General features: G+C 47.5%; 1 protein-coding gene across 32 annotated transcripts in view; it reads left to right on the top strand.

Annotated features, from left to right (window-relative positions):
- ABCC5 (ATP binding cassette subfamily C member 5) overlaps positions 1 to 25,279 on the top strand; it is a 97,751-nt gene that overhangs the window by 12,339 nt on the left and 60,133 nt on the right. For 5 of the 32 annotated variants that reach the window (XR_010590551.1, XM_065557626.1, XM_005284032.4 and 2 more), the window contains exons 1-2: positions 17,914 to 18,226; positions 20,220 to 20,390. Coding sequence is in view for 24 of the 32 variants with exons in the window: in XM_065557626.1 (XP_065413698.1) it covers positions 20,274 to 20,390 (117 nt within the window). In the remaining 8 variants the exon portion in view is untranslated. Of the gene's footprint in view, positions 1 to 5,042; positions 5,321 to 8,304; positions 8,508 to 13,326; positions 14,202 to 15,397; positions 15,499 to 17,913; positions 18,227 to 18,614; positions 19,101 to 20,219; positions 20,391 to 25,279 lie in introns of those variants that run through there. The other 27 variants (XM_065557634.1, XM_065557642.1, XM_065557639.1 and 24 more) reach the window with 20 other exon arrangements.

The raw sequence follows: 25,279 nt of genomic DNA, 5'->3' as shown, positions 1-25,279 counted from the left end.
GCCACACCCCACCTATTGTTCATCACACTCACTCATGCCTCATTTCAAAAGAGATTGTTGCCCCATGGGGCAGGGACTGTGTGTTCCTGTGCGTTTGTGCAGCACCCGGGACCCGGGGAGCCTCGTCCTGAACAGGGCCTCTAGGTGCTACGGTAATACAAGTACAATAAATAATAATAACGATTAACTTTGATCCTTCAGGCTTGCAAATAGCCATGGCTGGAAACCTACCAAGCCTGAGTCACAGTGGATGTAACGACACCCCCAGCCGCAGGAGAGAGTGGGGAATTCTGAGTCGGTGGCATCTGACACCCACTTTGCACAGGTGTCAGTGACAACATGAGGTGCAAGGAAGGGCAGAATCTGGCCCCCAGGCACCATAGCATCTTAGGTGACATCCAGAATAGAACGCAGGGCCTGCAGCTGTCAACAAAAAAAAATGCAGGCAGCTCCCGTAGCCTGCTTTGTAAAGAGAACTTCCTCCCACCCAGGCCTGGGCTAAATCTCCTCTATCCTGTAGGCAGAAGTGGTGCACACACAGAGAGGCCCAGCTAGGAGGATGGTCTAATTTTTTCACCCCTGAAAGAGGCTGTGGGCGTTTTGAAAGCAGAACAGTCTGTGGCTGCAGCAATATAAAGATCACTTGACAGGCAACAGCCCAGATGAAGAACTGGATTCAAACCCAGCACTTTTTGCTGCTCCCCTAGCTCAAGTGCGGATGCCTAGTGTGACAGACCCAGACCAGTGGGGTACAGGAGTCTGGTAGAGGGCAAATATACTGGTCACTGGATGAGTCGTTTTCTGTTCCCTGAGTGACCAGAGCAGGGGTTGCACTAGAGTAACCAGGAACCTGCTAGAACCAGTTAAGGCAGGCAGGCTAATTAGGACACCTGGAGCCAATTAAGAAGAAGCTGCTAGAATCAATTAAAGCAGGCTAATCAGGGCACCTGATCAAGGAGCTGGGAGTGAGAGGGTGTGCTGCTGGAGGACTGAGGTGCACAAGCATGATCAGACACCAGGAGAAAGGTCCTGTGGTGAGACTAAGGAAGGTGTTTGGAGGAGGCCATGGGGAAGTAGCCCAGGGAGTTGTAGCTGTCATGCAGCTGTTACAGGAGGTGCTATAGACAGCTGCAGTCCACAGGGCCCTGGGCTGGAACCTGGAGTAGAGGGCGGTCCTGGGTTCCCCCAAAACTTCCCAATTGACCTGGACTGTGGGTTCTTCCAGAGGTGAAGGTCTCTGGGCTGTTCCCCAACCCACATGATGAATCTCTGAGTCAAGAAAATCTGCCAATAAGTGCAGGACCCACCAAGATAGAGGAGGAACTTTGTCACACTAGTCTGTGCAAGGCTGAGTCAGTCCTTTGTCTACAGGAGGAAGCCTGAGGTGCTGAGGCCCATACTGCTTGCTGTGTTGGAGGGGAGGGGGGATTTATTTGAACAGGTCCTGCAGAGATTTGGGACCCCAAGACACTTTGTAGAACAAGATTAGATCGCTTGCCCCTCCCATCCAAGATGTCTCCAAGCATGAACAAACTGGGCTTCTCAACCTCCCTGCATGGCAAAGCAGCATCACTATCTTTACTTTGTAGATAGGGAAACTGAGTCATGGAGAGGAGACTTGACTTGTTCATGATCAGAAAGCAAGGCAGAGCCAGGAACTGAATTAATCTCCTGGCTCCCAGTCCTGTGCTTTAACCACACAAGATTAGCCTTGTCGTGCCTTTATGACCTTGGTTTTAATGTCCTCCCAGTCCCTAGGGCTATGGGTGCTGGCTGCCTCCTGCGCAGTGCTATGGGGCTGGGTGTAGCTATCCTAGTAATCCTTGGGGAGGAGGTGATTTTTTATAACACTATCAACACTGCAGGGGCTATCGCTTAGTTTAATCTGTCTGGATGCTTCTAGGATTCTTCCCCCCCCCCCCCCCTGCTGAGGATGGGTAGCAGGCCTAATCTCTACTGCTCCCAGTGCAATGACGCTTAGCATGTTATCAGCGAGTTGAGAGGGATGAGAACGGGTAACCAGAGAACTTTGCTACTAGCTGACCTGGCTGATCCCAGATTACACACGGGGCTTTTTGTATTAGTGGCTGAGAAATGCCCAGTGGGCTTTTTTCCTAGCAGTAGAGCATGGGACGAACATGTGACAGGACCGCTCTGCTCAGCGACATACAGATCATCCAGACCTATGTTTTTCCCATTAAACTGTTCCTGTAGACTTAACAAACCATCTCAAGGTCTTGGCCTAATTGGTAACCTCTCTTTAGGGTCTCTATTCACTGGAGAGTTACCTGGGGCTCTTAGGCAGGTGTTATGCCTAACCCCCCTCCTGTCCACACGCAAAACTCTCTTGTGTAAACAGGATGGTACCTTCACTCTGGGGTAGCTGGTGTGGCTAGGGGGTGGGTTAGAGCCAGGGTTCTGCTTGCACTCTGGTAATGCACCCATGTTGCAGCGTGTACACAGGCTAAACTATCTGTGTGCTCTGGTCCTCTCATGCCTTGCCACAGTTCCCTGCCTTGTGCCCAGACGGGCAGACAAGCTCCCCTACAAATCACTGGATGCGCTCCCTTCCCCAGCTCCTCGCTAGGTGCAAGTCACTGGGAAAGGGTCATTGAGCAGCTCAGCTCACCGCAGTGTTAAGGACAATGGGTTGTGCCCTACAAGTCCTAGCAAGTGCAGCAACAGTCAGGACACAGTAACTCAGGTGTAGCTTTGCAAGGGCAGCTGCTCACACCTGGGCTGAGCTGGCCAACCCTGGTCCCACCCCAGGCTATTGCTGCAGTGAAGTTATATCCTTATTCTCTCTCCCCCCCCCCCAGCCCCTTGTGAGGCCAGGAGAGCAGAGAACTGGGGACTAAAAAGCTCCCCTATCTCTGACACAGACAGGACTTTGATCAGGTGTGGAGCTGAGAACAGGTGCTGCCAATTGGCCCTGCTCCAGCACCCAGCCACACATGCTTTAAAAGACCAGTGCACAGAGCAGTTTAGGGCTTAAGGAGACTATAGGGGGGGGTGGTGGCAGCGGCGGCTGTTACAAATCTTTACAGAACATTGTACTTGTTCTCTGGAGCCCAGCAGTTCAGAGGCCTGTAGTGGGGGAAGATAGATACTTTGTTTGGCTGCCAAAGGGAAGTAAGTTTCCCACGGATGATCCTGTGATTCCTTGCTGCTCCCTTAAGTGGCCACCCTGTAACTTGTGAAGGCATCAGGACAGCCCTGGCCACACAGCTGTGTGTGGAGAGCGTTGCACCTCTTAAAGGTCCAGGTGTGACCCCAGAAACAGAGGTGTACTTGGGTTGTACCTGTAATTACAGAAACAGGCATGGGGCTGCTCCTTTGTCGCTCTTCCCGCATCCCCCAAGCTATGTGGGGCCCTGTTTTCCCCAGGACTATCTTGCTGCCCTTCTGCTTTTTGTCCTGTTTCTCTTTCCCAATCTTAAATTCAAACTGCAGCTATGTCCTGGCCTGAGAGAGACCAGCTGGGACTTAATTGGGCTCTTCCATCTCTTGTTCTCCTGGTCCTGTGAGTCACACAAGGCAGTCACCTTATTCTACAGCACCTTTGCTACCTGGCTTTCTGGTCCATTCGTCTGTGCTAGTCGTACAAGAGGCCCCCATCTGGATTGGGGCGCTGTTGGACTAGGGGCTGTACGAACTCATAGCAAGGTTGGGTCCCAGCCCCAAAACGCTTTCAGTGTAAATAGATGGAAAATGAATGGCATTATTCCCACCGAAGGGCCTTATAATGAGAGAATAAAGAGACTTCAACTATTAAATTTATCCCAGAGATAGACTTGATCAGGCAACAAATTCCTAGGTGGGGAGAAGATTTCTGATCGCAGACTGCTCTTTAACCTAGCAGAAAGGCATTCGGAGATCCAGTGGCTGGAAGCTGTGGCTAGGGAAAGGCTAGCACTAAGGTATGCATTTTTAACAGTGAGGGTAATTCACCGTTGGACCCACTTACCTAGGGAGGTGTTGGATTCTCCAGCATTGGCAGTATTTAAATCAAGACTGAATCTCTCTGAAAGAGATGCAGAAGTTATGGGCTGGATGCAGGCGTTACTCATGAAACTGTCTGGCCTGTGTTATGCAGGAGGTCAAACTAGCTGATTGTAAAATCCTGAATTCTTCCGATGCCCCATTCCTCAGGTGTGGCATGGTAGGCCAGCCCTTTCCCTGGGCTGGACGCTGGGAGTGGGCTCTGGTCCATCCTCAGGGGTGGGGGCTTTGGAAAAGGGAAGAGTTCCTGGCTCCAGTTCAGGAGTGGGGCAGAGCATCTTTCACTCCTGGAGGAACGGCAGTGCCTGCTGTCCATCTTACTTCAACGGCTTTGTCCTTGTTCTTCAGCTTTGGCCACTCCCACGCCAGCCGGGCTCCAGGATAATGGTACCTGCTGGTCTCCCAGGACCACTTCTCCTGTACTTTTTTTGCTTCATGTAAAATTAATGTTGCTAATGCAGCCCTGGTTTTTCCCTGTCCCTGCCCTGAGCAGAGTTACTGTAATGCTGCTGGAGGTTAGCAGCAGTGGAGGCAGTGCTCTGGGAGCAGCTACTGTGTTGAACAAAGAAACCCGCTTGCTCTCTCTGGAGGTACCTTCCAGTTGTCCAGAAACTTCCTCTAGGGGTCCCACAGTGCCATGCTGAAGCCTTATCCCTGTGTCACAGCTGGGGAAACTGCAGAAGAGGGAGACAGTGAGTTGCCCAAGGTCATGTAATCTTGGCCAAGTTGGGACTAGAACTCAGATCTCATGATTCCCAGCCCTGTGCTCTAGCCACTAGACCATGCAGTAGCAGGATCAGACTTCTGTGCCACCTGCCAGTTTGGGTGTAGAGAGAGACTGTTCCTTGCACCACACTGGGACTACTCCATTCCAAGTCCTTGTGGCCCACCATCTGACCTGCTCCCCTTCTCAGAGGGTGGATGGACAGGTCCTCCAGCTGCTACATCTATTTTCCAATCTGTTGCATCCTGTAGCGGTGGTTCTATGTATATTTTAAGGTCACAGTTTCTGACCATCTCTCTGCTTTTCTGCTGCACAGAGAGGATGAGCCAATCCAGACACCCCATCCCCAGAGCCACATTGCTGCTTGCACCATCACAGCTGTTAACTTCACTGCTGTCAAGTGTACCTGCCTGGAGACAGGGTGACCTGTGGCTGGCTGCTGCACAGAGGAACGCGGCTGCCAAGCAGTTAACCAATTGCAATGGGAGGCAGGTTCATTTCCGCTCTACTGTGAGGAGGAGCCCTGTTTATTAAATGGAATGTCACCAGGCCAGAGGGGAAATGTCCCTGTCCAGCCTTGAAGAGGGCGTGCTGGTGAGTAATAAACACATGCTGACTTGCTAGCGTCCCTCTGAATCCCAGGTGGGTGGCTGGTCTGAAGCCTTCTGGGTAACTGCACGGGTCAGAGCTCTTAACACTATCCTGATCAAACACAAGGCAACTGCCTAGCTGCGGAAGCCTCTGCTGAGTTGAGTCTTGTCTGAGTCACTTACACCAGTGGTTTTCAGTCAGGGATACGCCTCGGTCTTCCAGGGGGTACGTCAGCTCAACTAAATAGTTTTACGTAGTTTTAAATAGTTTGGCTAGTTTTACAACAAGCTCCATAAAAGGCACTAGGGAAGTCAGAACAAACTAAAGTTTCATACAGACAATGACTTGTTCATACGGCCCTGTATAGGCTAGATTGAAATGGAAGTACAATATTTATATTCCAATTGATTTATTGTATAATTGTATGGTGAAAATTAAAGTCAGCAGGTTTTTTGTAGTAATAGTGTGCTGTGACACTTGTCTTTTTATATCTGATTTTTGTAAGTAAATAGTTCTGAAGTTTGGGGGTGTGCAAGACAAATCAGGCTCCTGAAAGGGGCACAGAGGTCTGGATAGGTTGAGAGCCACAGACTTACACAGCTGACGGCTCAAGCAGTGACTTCCGGACTGTGCAGCGATTCCAAAAACCCCTCCGATAGCCCCGGATGCTGCAGAACAAACCCACGTTCACCCAATCTGAGCTCTGGGTTACACCTCCCAAGCAGCCATTATTGGGGGCGGGGGAGTGAAGGTGCAAAGTGCAGGGAGCCCTAGCTGGCACATGTGATCTTTCTGTGTAACCGTCTATGAATTCATATATTTCCTCTTAGCCAACGCCACTGACTGACACGCCTGACAATGTTTGTGATCTTCCTACAGAACCCCATCAGGTTCTCCTCCCAGTTACTGGGATTGCTCCATGGGGCACTTCTGTTACACTGCATGGTATGATGGGGCTCCTAAGCCCTGCTTGGCATGACAGACAGACTACCTGGGATAACCTGCTCCTGCAGCTGACTTACTAGACGGGGGAAATGGAAGCCCCTGGATCCCTAGGAGGTACAAGAGCACAGTTAAGCTGCTGGGCCGGCCTGGCTAGGCTGTACTAACTTTCATCCTCCGGAGCAGAGGCATCACTCTCAAGGCTGGTTCTAGGATTTTGAGCTGTCTTTGCAGGCACCCAGCCCGCTCCATTCTGTGATGTTTGTAGTGAGGCAGTGGTGCAAGGAGAGCCCAGGCATGCTCGGGACTCCCAGTGAGTGGGTCAGCACAAGAGACTAGCAGAAGGGGCTGTCTGGTGTCACTGTTGTCCCTGTGAACTGGCAGCCTTGGTAAATTATGAGTAGGGCCCCACCAAATTCACAGTCCATTTTGGTCAATGTCATGGTCATAGGATTTTAAAAATAGTACATTTCATGGTTTGTGATTTAAATCTGAAATTTAACAGTGTTGTCATTGTAGGAGTCCTGACCCAAAAAGGAGGGTGTGTGTGTGTGTGTGTCTCCGCCCTTACTTCAAAACTGCTGCTGGCAGGGCAATCCCTTCAGAGCTGGGCACCCAGCCAATAGCCGCTGCTCTCTAGCTGCCCATCTCTGAAGGCAGACAAGGGGTGACAATACTGTGACCCCATCCACCCACCCCCAGGGCTCTGTGCAGTGGGAGGGTCCCAGAGCTCAAGCTGCAGCGTGAGCCTGAACATCTACACGGCAATTAAACAGCCCCTTAGCTGGCATGGGCCAACTCCAGGTTTTTAATTGCAGTGTAGACATACCCTTAGTGGCTGGTTCAGTGCTATCTGATAGGGGTTTTGGGGCTCTGCCGCCACTCTATTCAGAACCCAGGTGCTGGTTAGGAGGAGGCCCAGAAAAATGTTCTTGTGGTCTCCAAAGTGAATCGGGCCAGTCTAAAAATCATGCTGCACTTCAGGCATAGCCAGTGAAGAGTGCCAGGCAGGTGTAGGGCTGTCCTGGCTGCCCAGCCTGGGAAGGAGGCAGCTGCTGCTGCATCCGGCACTAGCTAGAGGTTTTTGCTGGTGGTTGCTGTAAAAACAGGCCTGCGTTTTCAGAAGGACTCAGCAGCCACAATTGGGATCTGAGTTTCAAAAGATCCTGTTTTTCTCTCTAACTAAAGAAGTGGCTGGATTTTTCCAAAGACTCAGCATATTGGGTACATGTGAGGTGCCGAGCGCTCTTGACACATCTGGCCGTAAGTGTCACAGTGGGAGCTGCCAGGTGCTGAGCACTTGCCCATGAAGCTTGGGCAGGGCTCACTTTGTGGCAGTTCCGAGCCCCGGCACCTCTGGGCCTGGCAGTTCCGAGCCCCGGCACCTCTGGGCCTGGCAGTTCCGAGCCCCGGCACCTCTGGGCCTGCTGCATCAGTTATGAAAGTAAAAAATGCTTGAGCCCTGGCACCTCTTTCATTACAAATTAAGCACTGGGCTCAGGGCCAGATTTTCATGAGGTATGCTGCTGTGCCGGTGAGCATGGAGGCATAAGAATTAATGGTGCAGTTCGACCGGCAGATCGAATGGGCTCACCCTATTGTGTCCACTGAATCTGCCTCCTGCAAGGCCCATAGCCCGGTCCCTGCAAAAGATGGGACAGGGCACATTTTGAAGTGTGGGGCAGGAAGCCCCTTTCTCCCCTGCCCATGGGGTGGGCTCCGAGCAGGCACACAGTGACATCACAGCCCTGCTGCAACCAAAAGCCTTGGGGGTGGGCATGGTGGAAGGTGCCTGTGGTGAATGCTGAGAGGAGAAGCTAGTTTGAAGGCCTTATCCCTCAATGTGCTTCGAGGGGTTGGTGAAGTAGGGTTGCCAACTCCCCTGGATTGGCTGGGAGTCTACCGGAATCGGCATTGATCTCCCAGTGATGACTGAAAGCAATCTGGGAGATTTTAATAGGTTACTAAAAGTCTGGTCGGCAGCACAGCTGGGCTAAGGCAGGCTCCCTACCTGCCCTGGCTCCGTGTGGCTCCCGGAAGCAGCTGGCATGTCCAGCTCCTAGCTGCAGGGGTGGCCAGCAGGTCTCCACACGCTGCCCCCACCCCGAGTGCTGGCTCCACAGCTCCCATTGACTGGGAACCACGGCCAGTGGGAGCTGTGGGGGTGGTGCCTGCAGGCAGGAGAGCACACACAGCCTGAGCCTAGAAGCCGGAGGGACATGTCAGTCGCTTCCAGGAGCCACCCAAGGTAAGTGCTGCCTGGCCAGAACCCACAACCTAACTCCCAGCCTGGAGCCCCCTCCTGCACTCTGAACCCCTCAATCCCAGCCCAGGGCCCCCTTCTGCACCCCAAACCCGTCATCCTCAGCCCCACCCCAGAGCCCACACCCCCTCCCACACTCCAACCTCCTTCCCCAGCCCAGAGCCCACTCCCATACCCTGAACCCCTCATTTCTGGCCCCACGCTGGAGTCAGCACCCTCAGCCAGAGTCCTCACCCCGTCCCGCATCCCAACCCCCTGCCCCAGCTGAGTGAGAGTGGGGGAGAGAGCGATGGAGGGAGGGGGATGGAGTGAGCAGGGGGTGGGGCCTTGAAGAAGGGGTGGGGCAGAGGCATGGCCTCAGGAAAGGGGTGAGACTGGTAGTGGCGCAAGAGTGTTTGGTTTTGTGCTATTAGAAAGTTGACAACCCTAAGGTGAAAAGGGGCTGGAGGGTTCATCTTCCTAGGAAAGTGACAAAGGGTTAAAACGGCGGCAAAGAGGAACAATGAAATAAACTCCATATACACTGAAGTATCTAGAGTAACTTTAAAAATAATCCAAAAAATGGCTGATTTTATACCAAATCTAGGATATGAGGTTTAGACCCTGATCCTGCAGTTGGTTAATATAGATGGGCCTGGCTTTTTCCTTGCCAACAGTCACTTTAATTCTTGCCTATTTTTATTTGTCCTTTATCTTTCTAAATTTGAAAATAACCCTGCCAGGGAGGGAGAATGGGGGAAGTCCTCTCCCTGCACACACTGTCCCATGGGGCTGGTTTGGCTAAATCTGTATTTTATTAGTGTTTTTCCAGAACATCTATCACAGCAATTCTCAAACTGGGGGTTGGAATCCCAAAGTGGGTTGGGACCCCAGGGCTTCAGCCCTGGGCGGTGGGGCTCAGGCTTTGGCTTCCGCCCTGGGTGGTGGGGCTCAGATTACAAGCCTGGTAGGGCTTTGGCTTTGGCCTTGCCACCCTCCCACCCCCACGTATCTGGGGTGGCAGGGCTCAGGCTTCGTTCCCCGCTCCTGGGGTGGTGGTGTAATTTTTGTTGTCCGAAGGGGGTCGCGGTGCAATGACGTTTGAGAACCCCTGCTCTATCACATTGATGGGGCCCGGAAGTGATTCTGCTGATTTGAGGAAAGCCGCTGTCGGTTACAAAAATCACATGCTGACATGACCTAGCTAAGGAAACTAGCTGCTGCTTTGATTGTCCCTGTGCGTCTCCAGAAGCATGAACACCCCTGGCTTGTCTAACCAGGGACTTTTGTCTTCTGGCTGTGCTGGAACAAGAGTATGAGGAGCACCCTGGTACAGGCAGCAGGACTGAGATTGTAGGCACCTCAGGAGTCGGTGGAAAGGAAGAGTCTTTTGTAGCATTATCTCTGGCCAAGGATTCCAACTGCTCCTCCATCTAGAGACTAGTTCTCAACTCATAGCAGCCAGGGCTTGTATTTGGCAATAGTGAGGGAGTCGCCTAGGCTGGAATTGTGTTTTGAGCCCTGGCTGGTTCCAGTGCAAATACAACCTGTCAGAATACAGAGTTGAAAACAAATCCAGGAACGTGGTCTCTTGGGACCTGTCCCTTGACATGACCTTTGTCCTTGCAATGTAAACTTGCCAAGTGGGAAAAAAACATAGGCAGATCTGGGGGGGGGAGGTGGGCCCTATGTTTTCTGAGTGCTAGATATGTGTCCTGAACCAAAACTCCCACTCCACATCCCAGAACCATGGGGAGTGGGGGGAAGAAGGGGGTAGGGTTTGAATCTGAAGCTTCCAATCCAATTTCAAGACAAGCATATCTGTCCCTTTTTGCTTTAGCCTTGTTAGACTGTAATTCTGTCCATTTACTAACCAACAGCGAGAGGTGGCTAAGCCTTAAATCTTGTCCATTCCTTGCCTGCAAGAATGTGCAGACATCAAACTCGAGCTGTGGAACAGACTTCTAATTTAGCAGTCACCCTGGATCTGGCACGAGCAGTATTAAATACAGGGTCAGCTATTGCTAAGAGGCTGCTCCACTGCTGTTGTTTAACATATGTGTTGTCCTTGAAGTTATCCGGTTTTCTAAAGAGATCAAACAGTCCCACACTTCGTACAGATTAACTGCTCTGGGCTTGTTCCCTATATTTAATTTTACTCTTGACTTTGCAATCGTTGACCTTCTGATTCCATTAAATCTGATCCCAGTCAAAAATAGTTTCAGACTCGTGGCTGCTGGATTTAACCAGTGCATTATCTCTTCCACAATAAGGAAAGGGCTCTTGAGGCAAGGTAAAGTTGGATGGAATGCTCTGCCATGTTCCTTACTGCCTGACCTAAACAATAGAACAGGGTGAACTGTAGTAGTGAGGCTCCCTTTACATATTCACTTTAAACTGGAAATCTCACAATACCAAAACTTTCTAACACAGACCTGATTGACACAGTGAGAATAGTCTCTTGCAAGACTTCTGCGCTTGGCTAAAACCAAAAGGCACAGAGAAATGAATAAGCACAGAGAAATATCCCAGTAATATGAGGTAAGCGGAGCCTTGTGCGTAATGTGATTGTGACTTACATTGCTGCAAAACTGTGGATTATTTTTAAATTGCCACATAACTTTGCTTCAGATGCTTGGCTTTCATTTAAGCAAAAGTAGTAATCCTTGGCCTTTATGGTTGGGAAGATACTAAACCAATGCTGTGATTGTTTGCCTGAGTCTGCAGCTCTGAAAAAGTGTGAGCTGCCCAGTTCATTCCAGTGGGGGTTTAATTCTGAAACATGATGCCACTTTGAGTGCTAGCATGAACTATTTCACATGGCTGATCACTGTTGCATAAACATCCAGCTACTGCATGTGCGTGTCAATTTTGCATGTAGGGGCAGATGTCAGGGGAGGTACACAGTGAAGCAGCAAGTTGCCTGGGGTGGGGAACAAGGAATTCAAACTCCCTCCTTCCAGTTTTAGCTCCTCTGCTGGCGAGAGAGAGAGCGCACGATCCCATCCCATCCCCATCTCCAAAACCATCAGATCCCTCTTGGACACCAAAATCGGCTTCCATATATCTTCATGAGTGTCAAAAACCCCAACTGCTCCATGTCCAAACAGTTCCTGCTTTCTCCCTCTTCTCCCCCCCCCCCCCCACCACCTTATACAGCATAGATACATTGATCTGCAGCATAAGGAATGTTGAACATCAGGAGAAGCATACAAAAAAAATTAATATTGGAATACACCAGTTACACACAGAGCCCTGATTGGATTAGATGGGGTGGGGGTGAAGGAGAAAAGGCCTGGTGCACTATTTGGGGTCCCTACTGCATAATTTAGATCTCATGTGTCCTCATAGTACCTTGGAAATCAGTGGAATTACCCCCACCTTTAATTGGTTTAAAGAGTTCTGGGTTGGTTTTCAGTTGTGAGCTGAGGGGCAGATTGCTTTGATCTGATCCCATCCCCTTACCTCCTCATGACACTTGGCTTAACAAGGGCTTGGGGCAAATCCCAATTAGTGTAGCCCACCAGCTTGCAAGGTGGCTAACATCGTAGTTGTTAATACTTCCCATCTAAGGGGTGCAAGTTGCAGGGACCATCAGGTCCCTCATGAAAAAGCTGAGCTCCTGAAAGATCTTAACCCTAGCATGAAATTGGAAACTAGCTTGCTGTGAAAATTCCACTGTTTGATGGTGTGTGTAACTGTTTTTCTGCCTGCCCCACTGGGACTTTGTATCTGTCCCGCACTCATCCCTTTAGTACTGGAGTGGCTTATATGAAAGTTGATTGTTGTCCCTGCTGGGAAGAGTGGTGCATAATCATGTTTTATGTTTACATATTCTTACTGTGAGAAAGTTATGGGGAAGGGCAGTCTTGCACTCTGTTCTGAAAGCAATGAGATCCATGGTCATTCTAATCTCTTACAGAAGATTTTCTGCAGCCGATGGACCCTCTGCAGAGAGAGCTCAGATCCCAGTTTTGAGCCTCTGAGATGGCCAGTGTAGCAGAATCTGGATTTGCAAGAATTTGAAATGGTTAATTAAACTTTAATAGCATAAAACACTTGTAAAGTGTGTTGGTAACTCTTCTCATTTCCCATTGCAAATGTCTCAGTACTACAGTATGTGCCACAGTTTCTCTTAAATTAAAATTGTGACTTTCCCATTTCTTACCATGACAAAACTGCCACCTTTGTAATGACTTCTTATCACACGGTTATCCCTCGCTGTTAAACTCCCCGGCTTGTAGGAAAGCAGAAGTGACCTTTCTGTCACTTGACAAATCCAATCCAGCCTACACAGCACACACAGATCCTTTCCAGTGCTGCACTTCAATTCCAGGACCCGTTGATATCTGTGTAAATTAGGCTGGTGTTCTGGCATCGGCACATTTGACATGGGTGAGTCCAAAAGAACATCAAGTCCCTAGCGTGCTGTTACAACTTACTGAGTGGTGTTCCTGAAATGAGTTGCATAATAGCCAGGACTGGTTCTTGGGGGCTGAGATTGGTCAGACACCCCTCTATCAGTGAGCAGAATCTAACTCCTAGCAGAAGCTCTGAGGAATCTTCTGTGGAATCAGACGGGTCAGAAATGAACATTAAGTTCTAATAAAAGATCAGCCACCATAAAGTGGATTTAAAAAAACCAGGAACGAGCTGATAATTGCAGTCCCTTCGGCTCTTCCCAGAGCTTGTGCTTTTTATTGGAGCTGATGGGAACTAGGGTGCCTCAGGCCAGACAGATGGTCATAGGTCTCCTGGTTGACTCAAGGAAAAGGAAATGAATTTCTCAATCCTGTCATTTGTGTTGTGGCTGAACGCACCACATAGTGAGGAAGTGAAAGAACAAGCCGTGTTACCGGAATTGAACCTGGGGCCTCCAGAACTGTACACGAGAGCCTCTGCAGCTTGAACTGAATTCCCTATCTGGGAGCTGCTGTGGCAGAGTTATATCCCCTGTGGACTGTGCTCACAGGGGGACGAGTAACTCACTGAACACTGAGTTGCACAAGAACAAAGAACTAAGCAGAGTGCAGGTGGCCTCCAGCTTTTAAAGTTGTCAAGCAAGATGCATTCTCATGCATCGTCCTACCTGAATGCAATATTGGGATTGCACTCTGTTCTGAAGTCTTGCAGGATGTGGCGAGATGGGGTGAGGCTGAGACTGGTGGCAACCCTTATAGACTAGGGAAGCACTAGAAGTGCTTCATTATGCATCTCTACTATCTTGCAGCATCTCCTACTATTCCAAAACTAGGTTTGTTGATGGACCCTGTCAATCAGGTCACACTGAGTTAAATTACACTTTCTCCTTTGTGGACAAATTTCCTTGGACTAGGAGCACAGCCTCCAACTCATGTCCACTTAGGGCCTTACGCAGAATTTGCAGCTAATTGTGCAGCAGAGGGAAATTATTGAACTAACCCACTGTCCCATCTCCTCCTCTTTGTGTAGCTGATATTACTTGGCTTTGTCCAGGCTCTGGATAACATTGGGCTGCAGCTTGAATTTTATTTTTGTGCAGTTGTGTTACAAGACTTTCCACTGATTGGTCTGTGGTGCGCTTCTAAAAGGAGATATTGTACTGGTGATCCAAGCCACGTTTGCAGTAATGCTTAAACTAGCATATGAGTTTTAATTGGGAAGAACTGCTGAAGCACTAAGTGATGTCCGCTTGTTTCTACCCAAGAGACTGAAGTTTTGGTAAGTTCAGGTAATGTAACTAAGTAATTCTCTGCAACATGTGCTCTGAGTGCTTCAGTGGGGGGATGCAAGTGCTCAGATATTATAGTGATGGAGATAGGCCATCACTTCCATACACTGAATTTGGATTTTCTGGATAACCTGGTGACACTCCATTTATCAAATCCAAATGGCTTAGATCAGACGGTAACTTGGTTTGTTTGAAGCTTCATCTCCCTCCCTTCTGCAGCTCTCCATCTCTGGCATACTTCTGCTCCTGACTTTTTTCTGCATCTTTGGAGGCCAGCTGTTCCGAGCTGACTTTGCTCCCTCTTTGCACAAGTTCTCAGCTTTCAGCTTGCTTATAGGGTTGGCTTCTTGTTAGTGGTTCTCAAGACACTAAAATAGTGTTTACGTTCAAGTGGCAAAAACAAAACAGGTTGGTAATCAGAATGAGGTGATTGCTGAGGTTCAGTATCCTCTCATCTGCCAGGGTTAGAAGCAGATACTTTATATGCTCTGAATCCCAGCTCTTAGATGGTAGCCCACTTGTCAGATATCAAACATTTTCTAGGGTTGGTGGTTCGCCAGACACTAGTCTCAAAAGCTCACTGGTCCCTTGGTTTGGCTATGTCACTTTTTAAAATCCCTGGTCTGGGATTGAAAATAGCAAATCCCAGATCCTGAATCAGTGACACTTTTAATTCCCTACAGGCCTTGTCTAGGTAAAGTCTGCTATCATTGGTCATTATGGGGGAATGAACCCAGCCCTAAAAGCATAGGGCATCTATAGTTGTAGGAATGCAAGTGTGAATAGGCCGCCCGTGCTTCAACCACTACGTTGCCTAGACCTGACCTGAGCAAAGTTAGGTGATACTGGTTAAAATGTCAGTACCCGTTCTTCTAGTGCTCCTACTATTCCTCCCACCGGGGGAGCTGCCCTTGTGCTAGTGGAAAGGTGACGGACATAAAGGAAAATGCCAGTGTAGTCACAGCCACAGCGCACTCTACTTCTGCTTCATTTACTGGGATGACTTCCTCTCCTCCGCTTGTCTCGTCACGATCTCATTTCCAATGGTTTTGGTGTTTTTGCTGAATGTTCAGTCCTTCCCCATGTCTCCAACCAGATGCCACAGAACCTTTTGAGCTCTCTCATTTCTTCAACTAAAAAACAAAACAAAAAATTAAATTCCTTTCCTGTTTCTTCCACAATTCAGGCGCCAAAGACTCACTTGAAAGCTACTCTGTGCCCTTCTGGGGTCAGGAAGGCTGAGAACTACCTGCTGGACCCCCCTGGTAACAAGACTGCAGCATGCAGGTTTGTTTAAAAAAGCCCAATGCAAGCATTTCGGGATCAAGGGCTACTTCCCCATTATTGTGCCAGAGGACAAAGTACACGTGTTCCTGGCTTTTAGAATTACAACCTTGGAATGAGACTCCAGGCAAACTGCTCATTGGGAAGCCTGTGTAAGGCCCACATTTGGTACAGGATGCCCAGAACTCATGGGTGTTTTAAAATATTTGGCAGATATTTTATTCTGGTCAAGATGACGCATGTCAACACACTAAAATAAGTTATTTTTATATTGGATTTAAATCATGCTGAGTTCTTGGATTCTCTCTCAGCATCAGGGTACTGGACTAGATGACCTTTCGAGGTCCCTTCAGGTTCTATGATTCTTCACACCCTGTACCTTGTTGGTTGTGCTGTTCAATTGCAGCTGTGTGTATTTTTACATCTCAACTCCTGTGTGTTGTAAATAGGAGTCCAGTTTTATAACTCCATGCAAAAGTGTTTTAGGTTCCCTTTATCCTTCTGGCTCCTGTCCAAATATCCGCCCTTGTTTATAAAATATGGAGTGCACAGTATCACTTGACATGAAATAATCCCCAAACACAGTAAAATTCCAACCAAACCAGTTTGAAATTGCATAGCTGAGTTCAGTGGAGTATTTTAAGGGAAGACGCATGATTACCCAACATATTAGCCCTGTGCTTTCATGGCTGCCCTGCCATGCTATTCTTCTGCTTTTGGTTAGTAACTGGCTTGCTGTCCCAATATATTAGTGTACCCTCCATGGAGAGGATTCTCAATTTTGCCAGAAATAGTACAGGATCAGAGTGATATGTCAGTGTGCTCATGAATACTCCTGGAGTTATGTATAGGCTGACCCTGAAACATCTGTCAGTGGTGTCATTATTATATATAGGCTTGGAAGGGTTAGATCTTTATCAGTCGATGTTGGTAAAGGTCAATTTCATACACACAACCAATGAAAAAAATATTGCCACTGATAGACTGAAATGTACAAAAAGGCAAAGAGAAATGGCATTTGAGAACTTAGTCTGATCTAAGGATATTTGTTTTTTTGACATGTGATGTTGACTACTTGTATTTAACTTTTGAATTTCAGCATGTCATTAGATTCTGATCCCTCACATAGTCTCTCACAACTGAACATTTAAACAGATATCCATTTATTAAGCATTTTATCTAAAGAATTTGTTACAAAATATTGAATTCTGCCAAGCCTACTTATCTATTTGTGCTCTTTTCCCCTGGATCCGAAACAAACATTCAGGGTCCAGTTTACTTGTTGGTTTCCCACATGCCAGTTTTACAATGATTCTGTTTCAGCACCCTGAAAAATAGCAGCTTTGATGAAGAAAGTTACTGACAGGAGAACAATTATTGGTATAGCAATGGGCACCTGTTTATATAAATTGCTTACTCAAGACATCAGCCTAGATTAACTTCTGATAGAATTGCTGGGTTGGGGTAAGGCTTTTTTAAAACAGAGGAGGAAACTCTAGTCCCCTTGTTTGTTTTTAAGGGTCTTTGCTAGTGAAAAGCTGCCATCTGTTTCTTAGTGGATGAAGTGTGTTTAGGGATACAGCTGTATCTGTATCTCTCAATCTGTTAATATTTATGAAGGATGTGAGGGGACAGAATGGGGTCTAGTTGTTAGTCAGGATGTGGGAGCCTGAACTTCTGGCTGTGGTAGTTGTACTTGCCCCTTATTCAGAGCCACATGCAGAAGAAAGAAGAACAGGAGTACTTGTGGCACCTTAGAGACTAACAAATATGCTATATGCATCCGAAGAAGTGGGCTGTAGTCCACGAAAGCTTATGCTCTAATAAATTTGTTAGTCTCTAAGGTGCCACAAGTCCTCCTGTTCTTCTTTTTGCGGATACAGACTAACACGGCTGTTACTCTGAAACATGGAGAAGAAACAGACCCTATGTATTTTGCTATCCTAGGTTGTACTCAGCCTTGGATGAATGATGCCCCAAATGAACAAGATGAGAATGCAGATTCTCCTAATACTTTTTCTTGTTGGCCTGCAACAGGGTCTTTTCCCTATGAGACACACCCTCTAACAGAAGCTGTCTTTACATTTATACGGGGGAGGGGGGAAATAAGTGTGGTTTGTTTTTGGGGGGGTCCCTCTAAGCTGCCCCACTGCAGGCAGGCCTAATGCAATGTAAATGAGCTGGAGTGGGTGAGAGAACAAGGCAGGGGAAACCAGGGGCCTCTCTCAAGCAGAGAGACCCCCGCCCTGCCCTGCCCTGGGCCTGGCGTTATCCCTTTCTGCAGTGCCGCGCACCGCCCCTCTGCAAGGGGCTGGGGTGCTGCCGTTTGCAGAGGGTCCTCCCCACCCTCGCATGCTGCTGCCACCTACCCCCCGCCCTGCAGGGGGCGCTCCCCGCCGCGTGCCCCCCACGTCCTGCACCCGACCCTCCCGCTTCACATCGTGCGGGGCCACAGGACCGCGGAGAACGTTCCAGACCCGGCGAGCGCTGCGGCACCGGCAGGGAGAGTACAGTAGCCGGCCGGCGCGGGGGCTGCCGGGAAGTGTCGTTCCTGCCCCCTAGGCTCGGCTCCGCAGCCTTAGCCGTGGGGACTACGAGTCCCGTCGTTCCTCGCGCGAGACTCGGCACCGCGCAGGCGCAGTGGGGACACCGGCGCCGCTATAAGGTGGTGGTTTGGCTGCGGGGGCCGCTGAGTGCAGAAGCCGCAGCAGCGGGGCAGTAGCCGGGCGAGGTAACGGGCGGGCGGGGCGAGGTTATGGCTGGGTGGGGGCAGCTCCCCCCCCCCCGCACCAGGGACCGGTGAGGCGGGGCCGCCCCCAGGGTGGGAGAGGGAGCCGGTGCCCCGGGCACCCAGGCGGGGCTCGTGTAGACCAGGCTGGGAGGGGACATTACCCCGCCTTCCTCCCCCCCCCCCCCCGGGATCCATGGGGCGCACACACCACCTTCCCCCCCCCCCCCGGGATCCATGGGGGGGGGCGCACACACCACCGCCTCCCCCCCCCGCCGGGATCCATGGGACGGGGGGGGGGGCGCACACACCACCGCCCCCCCGTGCCATGGGGGGGGTACCGCTTGTGGCTCCGGGGGGCGGGATTGCAGTGCAGGGCTGGGGGTGCAGAGGGCAGTCAGGGCCGAGGACCCCTCCCTTGTTCATGCTGCGTGCAGGCGCTGCTGTTTGCACCGGGGGGAGGGGGGCTACAAACGCCCGGTGTTAGGAAGGGGGGTGGGGGGTGCACGGTGGCTTGGCCGGGGGAGGCAGGTGGCTGCTCCCGTCTGCAGATCTGCAGGCGGGGTTGCTGGTGTCTGTGCGTTAGTGGCGCTGGCACGGTAGCCAGTGGGTGCCGGGTGCGGCGGGCCCCCCAGCGGGTGCTGCAGCAGAGATGATGGAGCATCCAGCAAGGTACCGCGAACGCTCTGGATGCAAACCGAGGCCTGGCGGCAGCGAGATGAAGAATCATTCTCGCCCGGCGCAGACAAATAAATCCCAAGGCAGGCAGGGATGGGGGAAAGGAGGAGGAGGCCCATGTGGTTTTTTCCCCCGTGGATTCCTGCTTCCATGAGTGGATCTCTCTGGAGGGGCATAGTGGGAAACCTTCTGGTTCTCTGTAAGTAAATAGGTTATGTGGTAGCCGTGGGGAGTCCCGGGATATTAGAGAGGCAAGGTGGGTGAGGCAATATCTTGTGCTAGGCCAATTTCTGTCTCTCACCAACAAAAGTGGGTCCAATAAAAGCTATTACTTGATCCACCTTGTAAATCAATAGGGCTAGTTGTAAATATGAGGCAAAGGGCATGTTACAGAAATAGCCTGGATAATGATCTTTAAGCAATTAATATGAGAGGTTGGTGGATGTTACTGCATATGATCGGGTTATGGTCCATTGCACCAGTACATTTTTCTGGCTGCAGTATGATTTTAAACTGACCTCTTCATAGTGACTTGTTTTTTAAATCGACAACTATGGAGATCTAAAATGTAATGCTATGGGACAAGGTGACTTCAGTGCAAGCAGTTTTATGGATGAATTTGCTATTCTAACCTGAAAGAGTTAACAGTCTGAAATGGACAGCAGCACAAAGCATTTCTATCTAAATAAATAGATGACATGCCTGCCTATACAATGTACATACATTTTAATGCTTGTGCACATTTGTAATGAAGATGAATAGTACTTGTGTGGGAGAAAAAATTATCTTTAAGAAAGGCTTTTTTCATAGTGTCTGTGGGTGCTGTAGAGAAGACTGACAATATCTTGTGCTAGATTTGTAGAGATGTATGCTGTCTGTCCTATGGGTTTTGAAACTAGCATACGAATATGTAAAATTGTGCAATCAAGAAAATAGAGCTCTAGGTGTTTGATATTGAAACATTTTTTGAAAATTTTTTAATTTGCTAGAATCAAATGACTGATGTCTAGCAATTAAGATTACATAGGATAGAAATACTTGAAAATTATAAGTGAGGGAGATGTTATAGTGGCCCTTCTGCACTGAGTCACTTTAGTCTCATGGATACTTTCAGATATCCTTTAACTAGCTCAGGAAGGGGTTCATGTGCTCTTGGATCAGTTCTCCACAAGGCACTGTGGCGTAGTTTGGTCACATGTTATAATAAGATTTCAAAATTGCTACCCAAGACCTTTGGTTAAAAAGCTTCCTATAAATCGTGTAGGGTTGTTTAGGGCGTAGGATATATGTTTTAAAGTGGGATTTTAATTCTCTTTAGATTTTTCTGAGGTGAAAATACAACTGTAAACCCTGGCGTTTACGGAAGGAGAGGATGAAAGACATCGACCTAGGAAAAGAGTATGTTATACCCAGTCCTGGGTATAGAAATGTGAGGGAGAGAGCCGGCTCGGAGCAGGAAGGTTTGAAATTCCAGCAAGCTAAATATAAGGTCAGTTTCTCTTTTCCACTCTCCATGTCTGTGTGTGGCAGCTTAATAAATTACAAACAGCAACCCCTATTTTGCCATGCCAGCTTTGTCCAGGTTTGTTACCTTGAAGGTCAATGATGGGCATTCTGCCTCTTGCATAGGAGAGGTCGTTGGATGGCATGCTGTATATATATTAACCTCTAGTGCAAAATTGCACTAGTGGGGGAGACTAGTGCTTAACAGATGCTCAAAACTGAAATAGATGTTTTCAAGAGTATTAAATAAACTAAATTTAATTATGCCAACTATTCTGACAAAGACCACATTTTCTGATGCACATTTATGGGGCTATCTATATAATTGTGGTGATATAAAGCCAAGAGAAATCTGTAAGCACAGGTCTGATTTAACCATTGGGATGATGCTTCTGAACACCGAAGCAACAGAAATGGCATGAAAACGTAAAGAGCTCTTTGCTAATCATGCCCCAGTCAGCGCTAGCAGCTTAAAGACATTCTTAATCATGCATTGCGTTTTTCAGGATTATTTTCCTGAAGCAGATGTTTAACTTGCCTTAGGAGTAGGAATTGTTTGTACTTAGCGGGATGAATTAGAATCTTTTATTATATCCGTATACCACTACATAGATCTAGTTCTTTACTATTTAGTGCTGCTTGTGTTTCCTGTGCTGGACACAGAAGTAGTTAATTGTCCCTGCCAGTTAAGAACCAAACTCTGGCATTGGCTCTGCCATTCAGCTGCTGTGCTAGTCTTCTCCAGTGTTATCAGGACTAGTGAGTTTATGATGGGTTAATAAGAATGGAGTTATGCATATGTATATGTGTAGCTAGCTGGTAATCGTAACGGGAACATAAATCGGTGTACAGAAAAAACCAACTACTCAATAAATCTTGCATAATGACAGGTTTCAGAGTAGCAGCCGTGTTAGTCTGTATCCGCAAAAAGAAGAACAGGAGTACTTGTGGCACCTTAGAGACTAACAAATTTATTAGAGCATAAGCTTTCGTGGACTACAGCCCACTTCTTCTGATGAAGTGGGCTGTAGTCCACGAAAGCTTATGCTCTAATAAATTTGTTAGTCTCTAAGGTGCCACAAGTACTCCTGTTCTTCTTTCAATAAATCTTGACAATCATGATCCTCTTTTGTGAAAGGTGTGGCTCAGAACCAGTTATTTATGCCAATTCAAGTTAGATGAGGGATGTTTACTATGACTACTGACACTTGAAATCTATTGGGGCATATCTTTTTCACAAGAACTCTTTTATCTAAATGCTAAGGAAATAAATACTAGTTTAAACAACGAATAAAATAAGTGATTGATACTGCAAACATGTCTTATATTTGGATTCTCTATTTGTATATGCACACAATATGAAACTCTAGTAAACATGCTAATTTGTCAGAATTCATAGTAAACACCCTAGAAAGATCACCTGTCTGAAATCCCCAGTATGAAGAATAGGTTTGTCACTTTTCTCATGCAAAAAAAAAGAGTTTTTGGTTTTTAAAGCAAGTACTGTATTGAGAATGTTGTTGTAAAGGGTAATATTAAATGTCAGGTAATCGTACTTTACACGTAAAAACACAGTTCAGATCAATGGCAATCAAGTTCCTTTTTTGGCAGTTGGTTTTAATCCTGGCTAAAGCATTGCACTACTAGAGGCTGAAATGTTATCGAATGGTCTGTTCTGCAGTGGGGCAGAATGCTGAGTGCTGTGTATACTTGCATTCTCTGCAGTTCTCTTAGTTTCTGCACAGTCTCTGTGACTCAGCATAATATCGATAACAGACATTGTTCAGGGCAAGTCAGAACATCTGACTTCTGCTTTAATGCGGGCAGTGATACTGAAGCAGGGCTCCTCTGAAGTCATGGTGCAGCTTCTGAGCAGCATTGATTACGTTATTATGATTGGCTTACAACCAATATACATTATCCAGTAGCAACTCTTCACTGTTGAATTGGTGGTGACAACAGTGTTACCATTGGTGGGCAGCCTTGTTTCTTTTCTAGCCAATGGGTTTTTAGTCCAGCTGTAGCCATATTAGGATGGTTCTTCTGATTGGCCTGCATCCTAAGAACATGCAGTGAGCCTATTAAAGCTTCTGGGAATGAGCTGCTGTTTACCTCCAAGTGAGCTGCAGTTAGCCCAGTACACCTTGTACTGATTGTGGTGGTGTGCTCAGGGGTTCCAAGAGAATAATTTGAAGAAGAAATAAGCTTCATGGTCATTTGCATTGAAATTCACTTTGAGTTACAGTTCAGGACCTTTGGAAATGCACCTCTCTACCTGGTCCCACTGAGGAGTTCCCTGCTGTGGATGGTCAGGAAAGGCCATGCACCCTCTGAGTGTTTGGAACTTGAGGGGTGCCTGCTGTGTGGAACACTCTGTACCTTTGTCAGCCATAAGTGTGGAATTCTGAGTGGAAGGCTGAGAACAAAGATGGGATGAATAGTCCAGGGCTCCAGGCTGGACAGGGAGCGGTAGGACTGGGTTATGTATTTATATAGATTAAAAAAAAAAAAAAGTCAAATGGTTAACAGAGAAGGACAAAACAGGAAGGGCTCGGATTATAAAAAAAAAAAAAGTCAGAAAACAGGTAAGCCTCAAAGAGGGGTCAATAAGATTTAGAAAGGACTGGTGTAGAACAATAGTGTGTGTGTGTGAGTAAAAATAAAAAAACAACCCTCAAATCAGGCTTATTTTTTTAATATCAAGTGGTTGCTTGTCTGTCATTGTTACTCTTTTTTTAGAGTGAGCGTGCATGCGCGCACCCGGATTGCCTAGCACAGTGGAGCCTGGTCAATAGTGCCCAGAAGACCCAATCAGATAGTACAAATAAATAATGTGAGGGTCCTGGCAGAGAGCACTCAAACAATCTTGGTCAGTGTTATTAAATGTAGAACAAACAACATGTACAGAACACTTTTTTAACTAAGCAATGTCAATTTATTTTACTACATTGCTAAATGTAGCTAATGCTAGCTGGATTGCTAAATGTTTGTAGTTTTGTTGTTCCCACTTACAACACCGCTGTAAAGTATGTTGTGTGAAACTAGAGTTTCTGTTCAACGAAGTTGCCGCTACAAAGATCTGAAATGAAAATGCTGAAATGTGGTGGTTCAGAGCTGTACTGCATTGAAACCGAGCCTCAAATGTACCACAGTACACATGTTGCAAAGTCTGCTGCCATAGAAGTGTTTGCACAGCTTTTATTCTGAGAAGAAGAAGATGGGCGTGTTCATTTCCTCCTGTCCATGCAGAGGGTCATGAAGGCACGTGCCTCGTCTCATCCTGAGGGGGTGTCATCTTCATTGGCTCTCATAAGTAGTGGGGACCTGCAAAGTAAGTGGAATGCTGAGTAATGACACTGGCCTCCTTTTGTAAAGTGCTTTGAGATCCATAGATGAAAAATGTGATGTAAGAACTAGATGGTGGCATGAATGTATGTATTTATTTATTTATTTGTCACTGAGTTCTCATGCTTCCAGGCAAGGCTGCAGCTGCACCAGACCAGATTTGCCTCTGAGTGTGTCTTTCAAGTCCTGGCTTCTGTATTTCTCCATGTGCTAAAAACTGCTTTTAAGAAGAAGTAGTTGTGCACATCCTACTTAGTAAATTGAGATCAGCAAAAGGTTCGCTTGTCTCCTAAATAAGACCTTTCATGGGCGAAAGGATGGTGTATGAGCCATTGCACAGCCAAGACCCAGGGGCTACTGGTGGATGTCATGTCAATCCCAGGTCGCTCTCCAATCCTGAGTGTGTGTGAAGATTGTGTCATTTTGTCCTAGGGAGTTCCCATTTGGATGCTCTTATTCCATCTCCTCCCAGGGCCTGGCACTGTGGCCACCAATCTTCTATCAAAAGAAGGCTAAAAGGGTTAATCTTAAATCTATAGGGATGGCTGGTAGGGGGTAAGTATAGTATTTGCTGAGTGAGTTGCTCTTTTCACAAAAGCGAAGGGTATCATGCTCACAGTGATTGCAGTCACTAAAAACAGGATTGGGGACTTCAACAGCTGACTCCAGGGAAGGGGTAGGGACGGTTTTATGGCCTGCAGCATGCAGGGGGTCAGACCAGATGATCATAATGGTCCCTTCTGACCTTAAAGTCTATGAGTCTATGAGATCTTGGCTGTGTGGACAAAAAGAATCTCTTTTTAAGAACAACATGGTATTTATCTCAAACAGGATTCCTGAAATATTAACTCCCAGTGCCCTGTCATACAGGTAAGACTAATCCCCAAGGTTTCCTGCTACCTGATGGAGGCATTGTCATAGAAACTTGGACCTGTGAAAAGTGTTTTGGGAACCTAAAAATTAAAAGAAATATGAATAAGAAATGAAAGTCTTATTGAAGCAAGGTGGATAAGTGTTTGTAATAACGAATTATACATGTGCTTTTGCCACACTGGATTTTTAAAAGCCATCTTGTAGAAGAGACCGTAATATTCTATTTTGTAAGATGCATTAAACACTTCACTTTGCTCCTGTCTAAGGAGATGCTGTGCTAATTGGCACCATGATGCTTCACAATGTTTAATTTCCAGATGAAGTATGCTGTTTTCTGGCGCTAACAAACATAAAGGTAGTTGGAGGGTTCCACGAACAATCCTTTTACTGATGCTAAAAAGCCAACATGTCTTACCAGATATAATATATCCTGGATGTTTTAAAACATCCCATTAATATCTCACTAGAATTTTAATACATGAGTTAGTACCCTTTGTTCTCAAACTTCTTAACCATATACTTTAAAGTATATTGGAGACCGCATTGCTTATCTTTCGTTAGCTGGGACCTTATTGGGAGTTGTGTCCATGAAATCCACTGCAAAAAGAGACATGTTATAAGGAATGGAAATAATTTTACATTTCAGAAAAGCTTTAA

Source organism: Chrysemys picta, chromosome 9 (assembly GCF_011386835.1).
Source record: "Chrysemys picta bellii isolate R12L10 chromosome 9, ASM1138683v2, whole genome shotgun sequence".
NCBI classification, from domain to species: Eukaryota; Metazoa; Chordata; order Testudines; family Emydidae; genus Chrysemys; species Chrysemys picta.
This window is presented reverse-complemented; position numbering and strand designations above follow the sequence as displayed.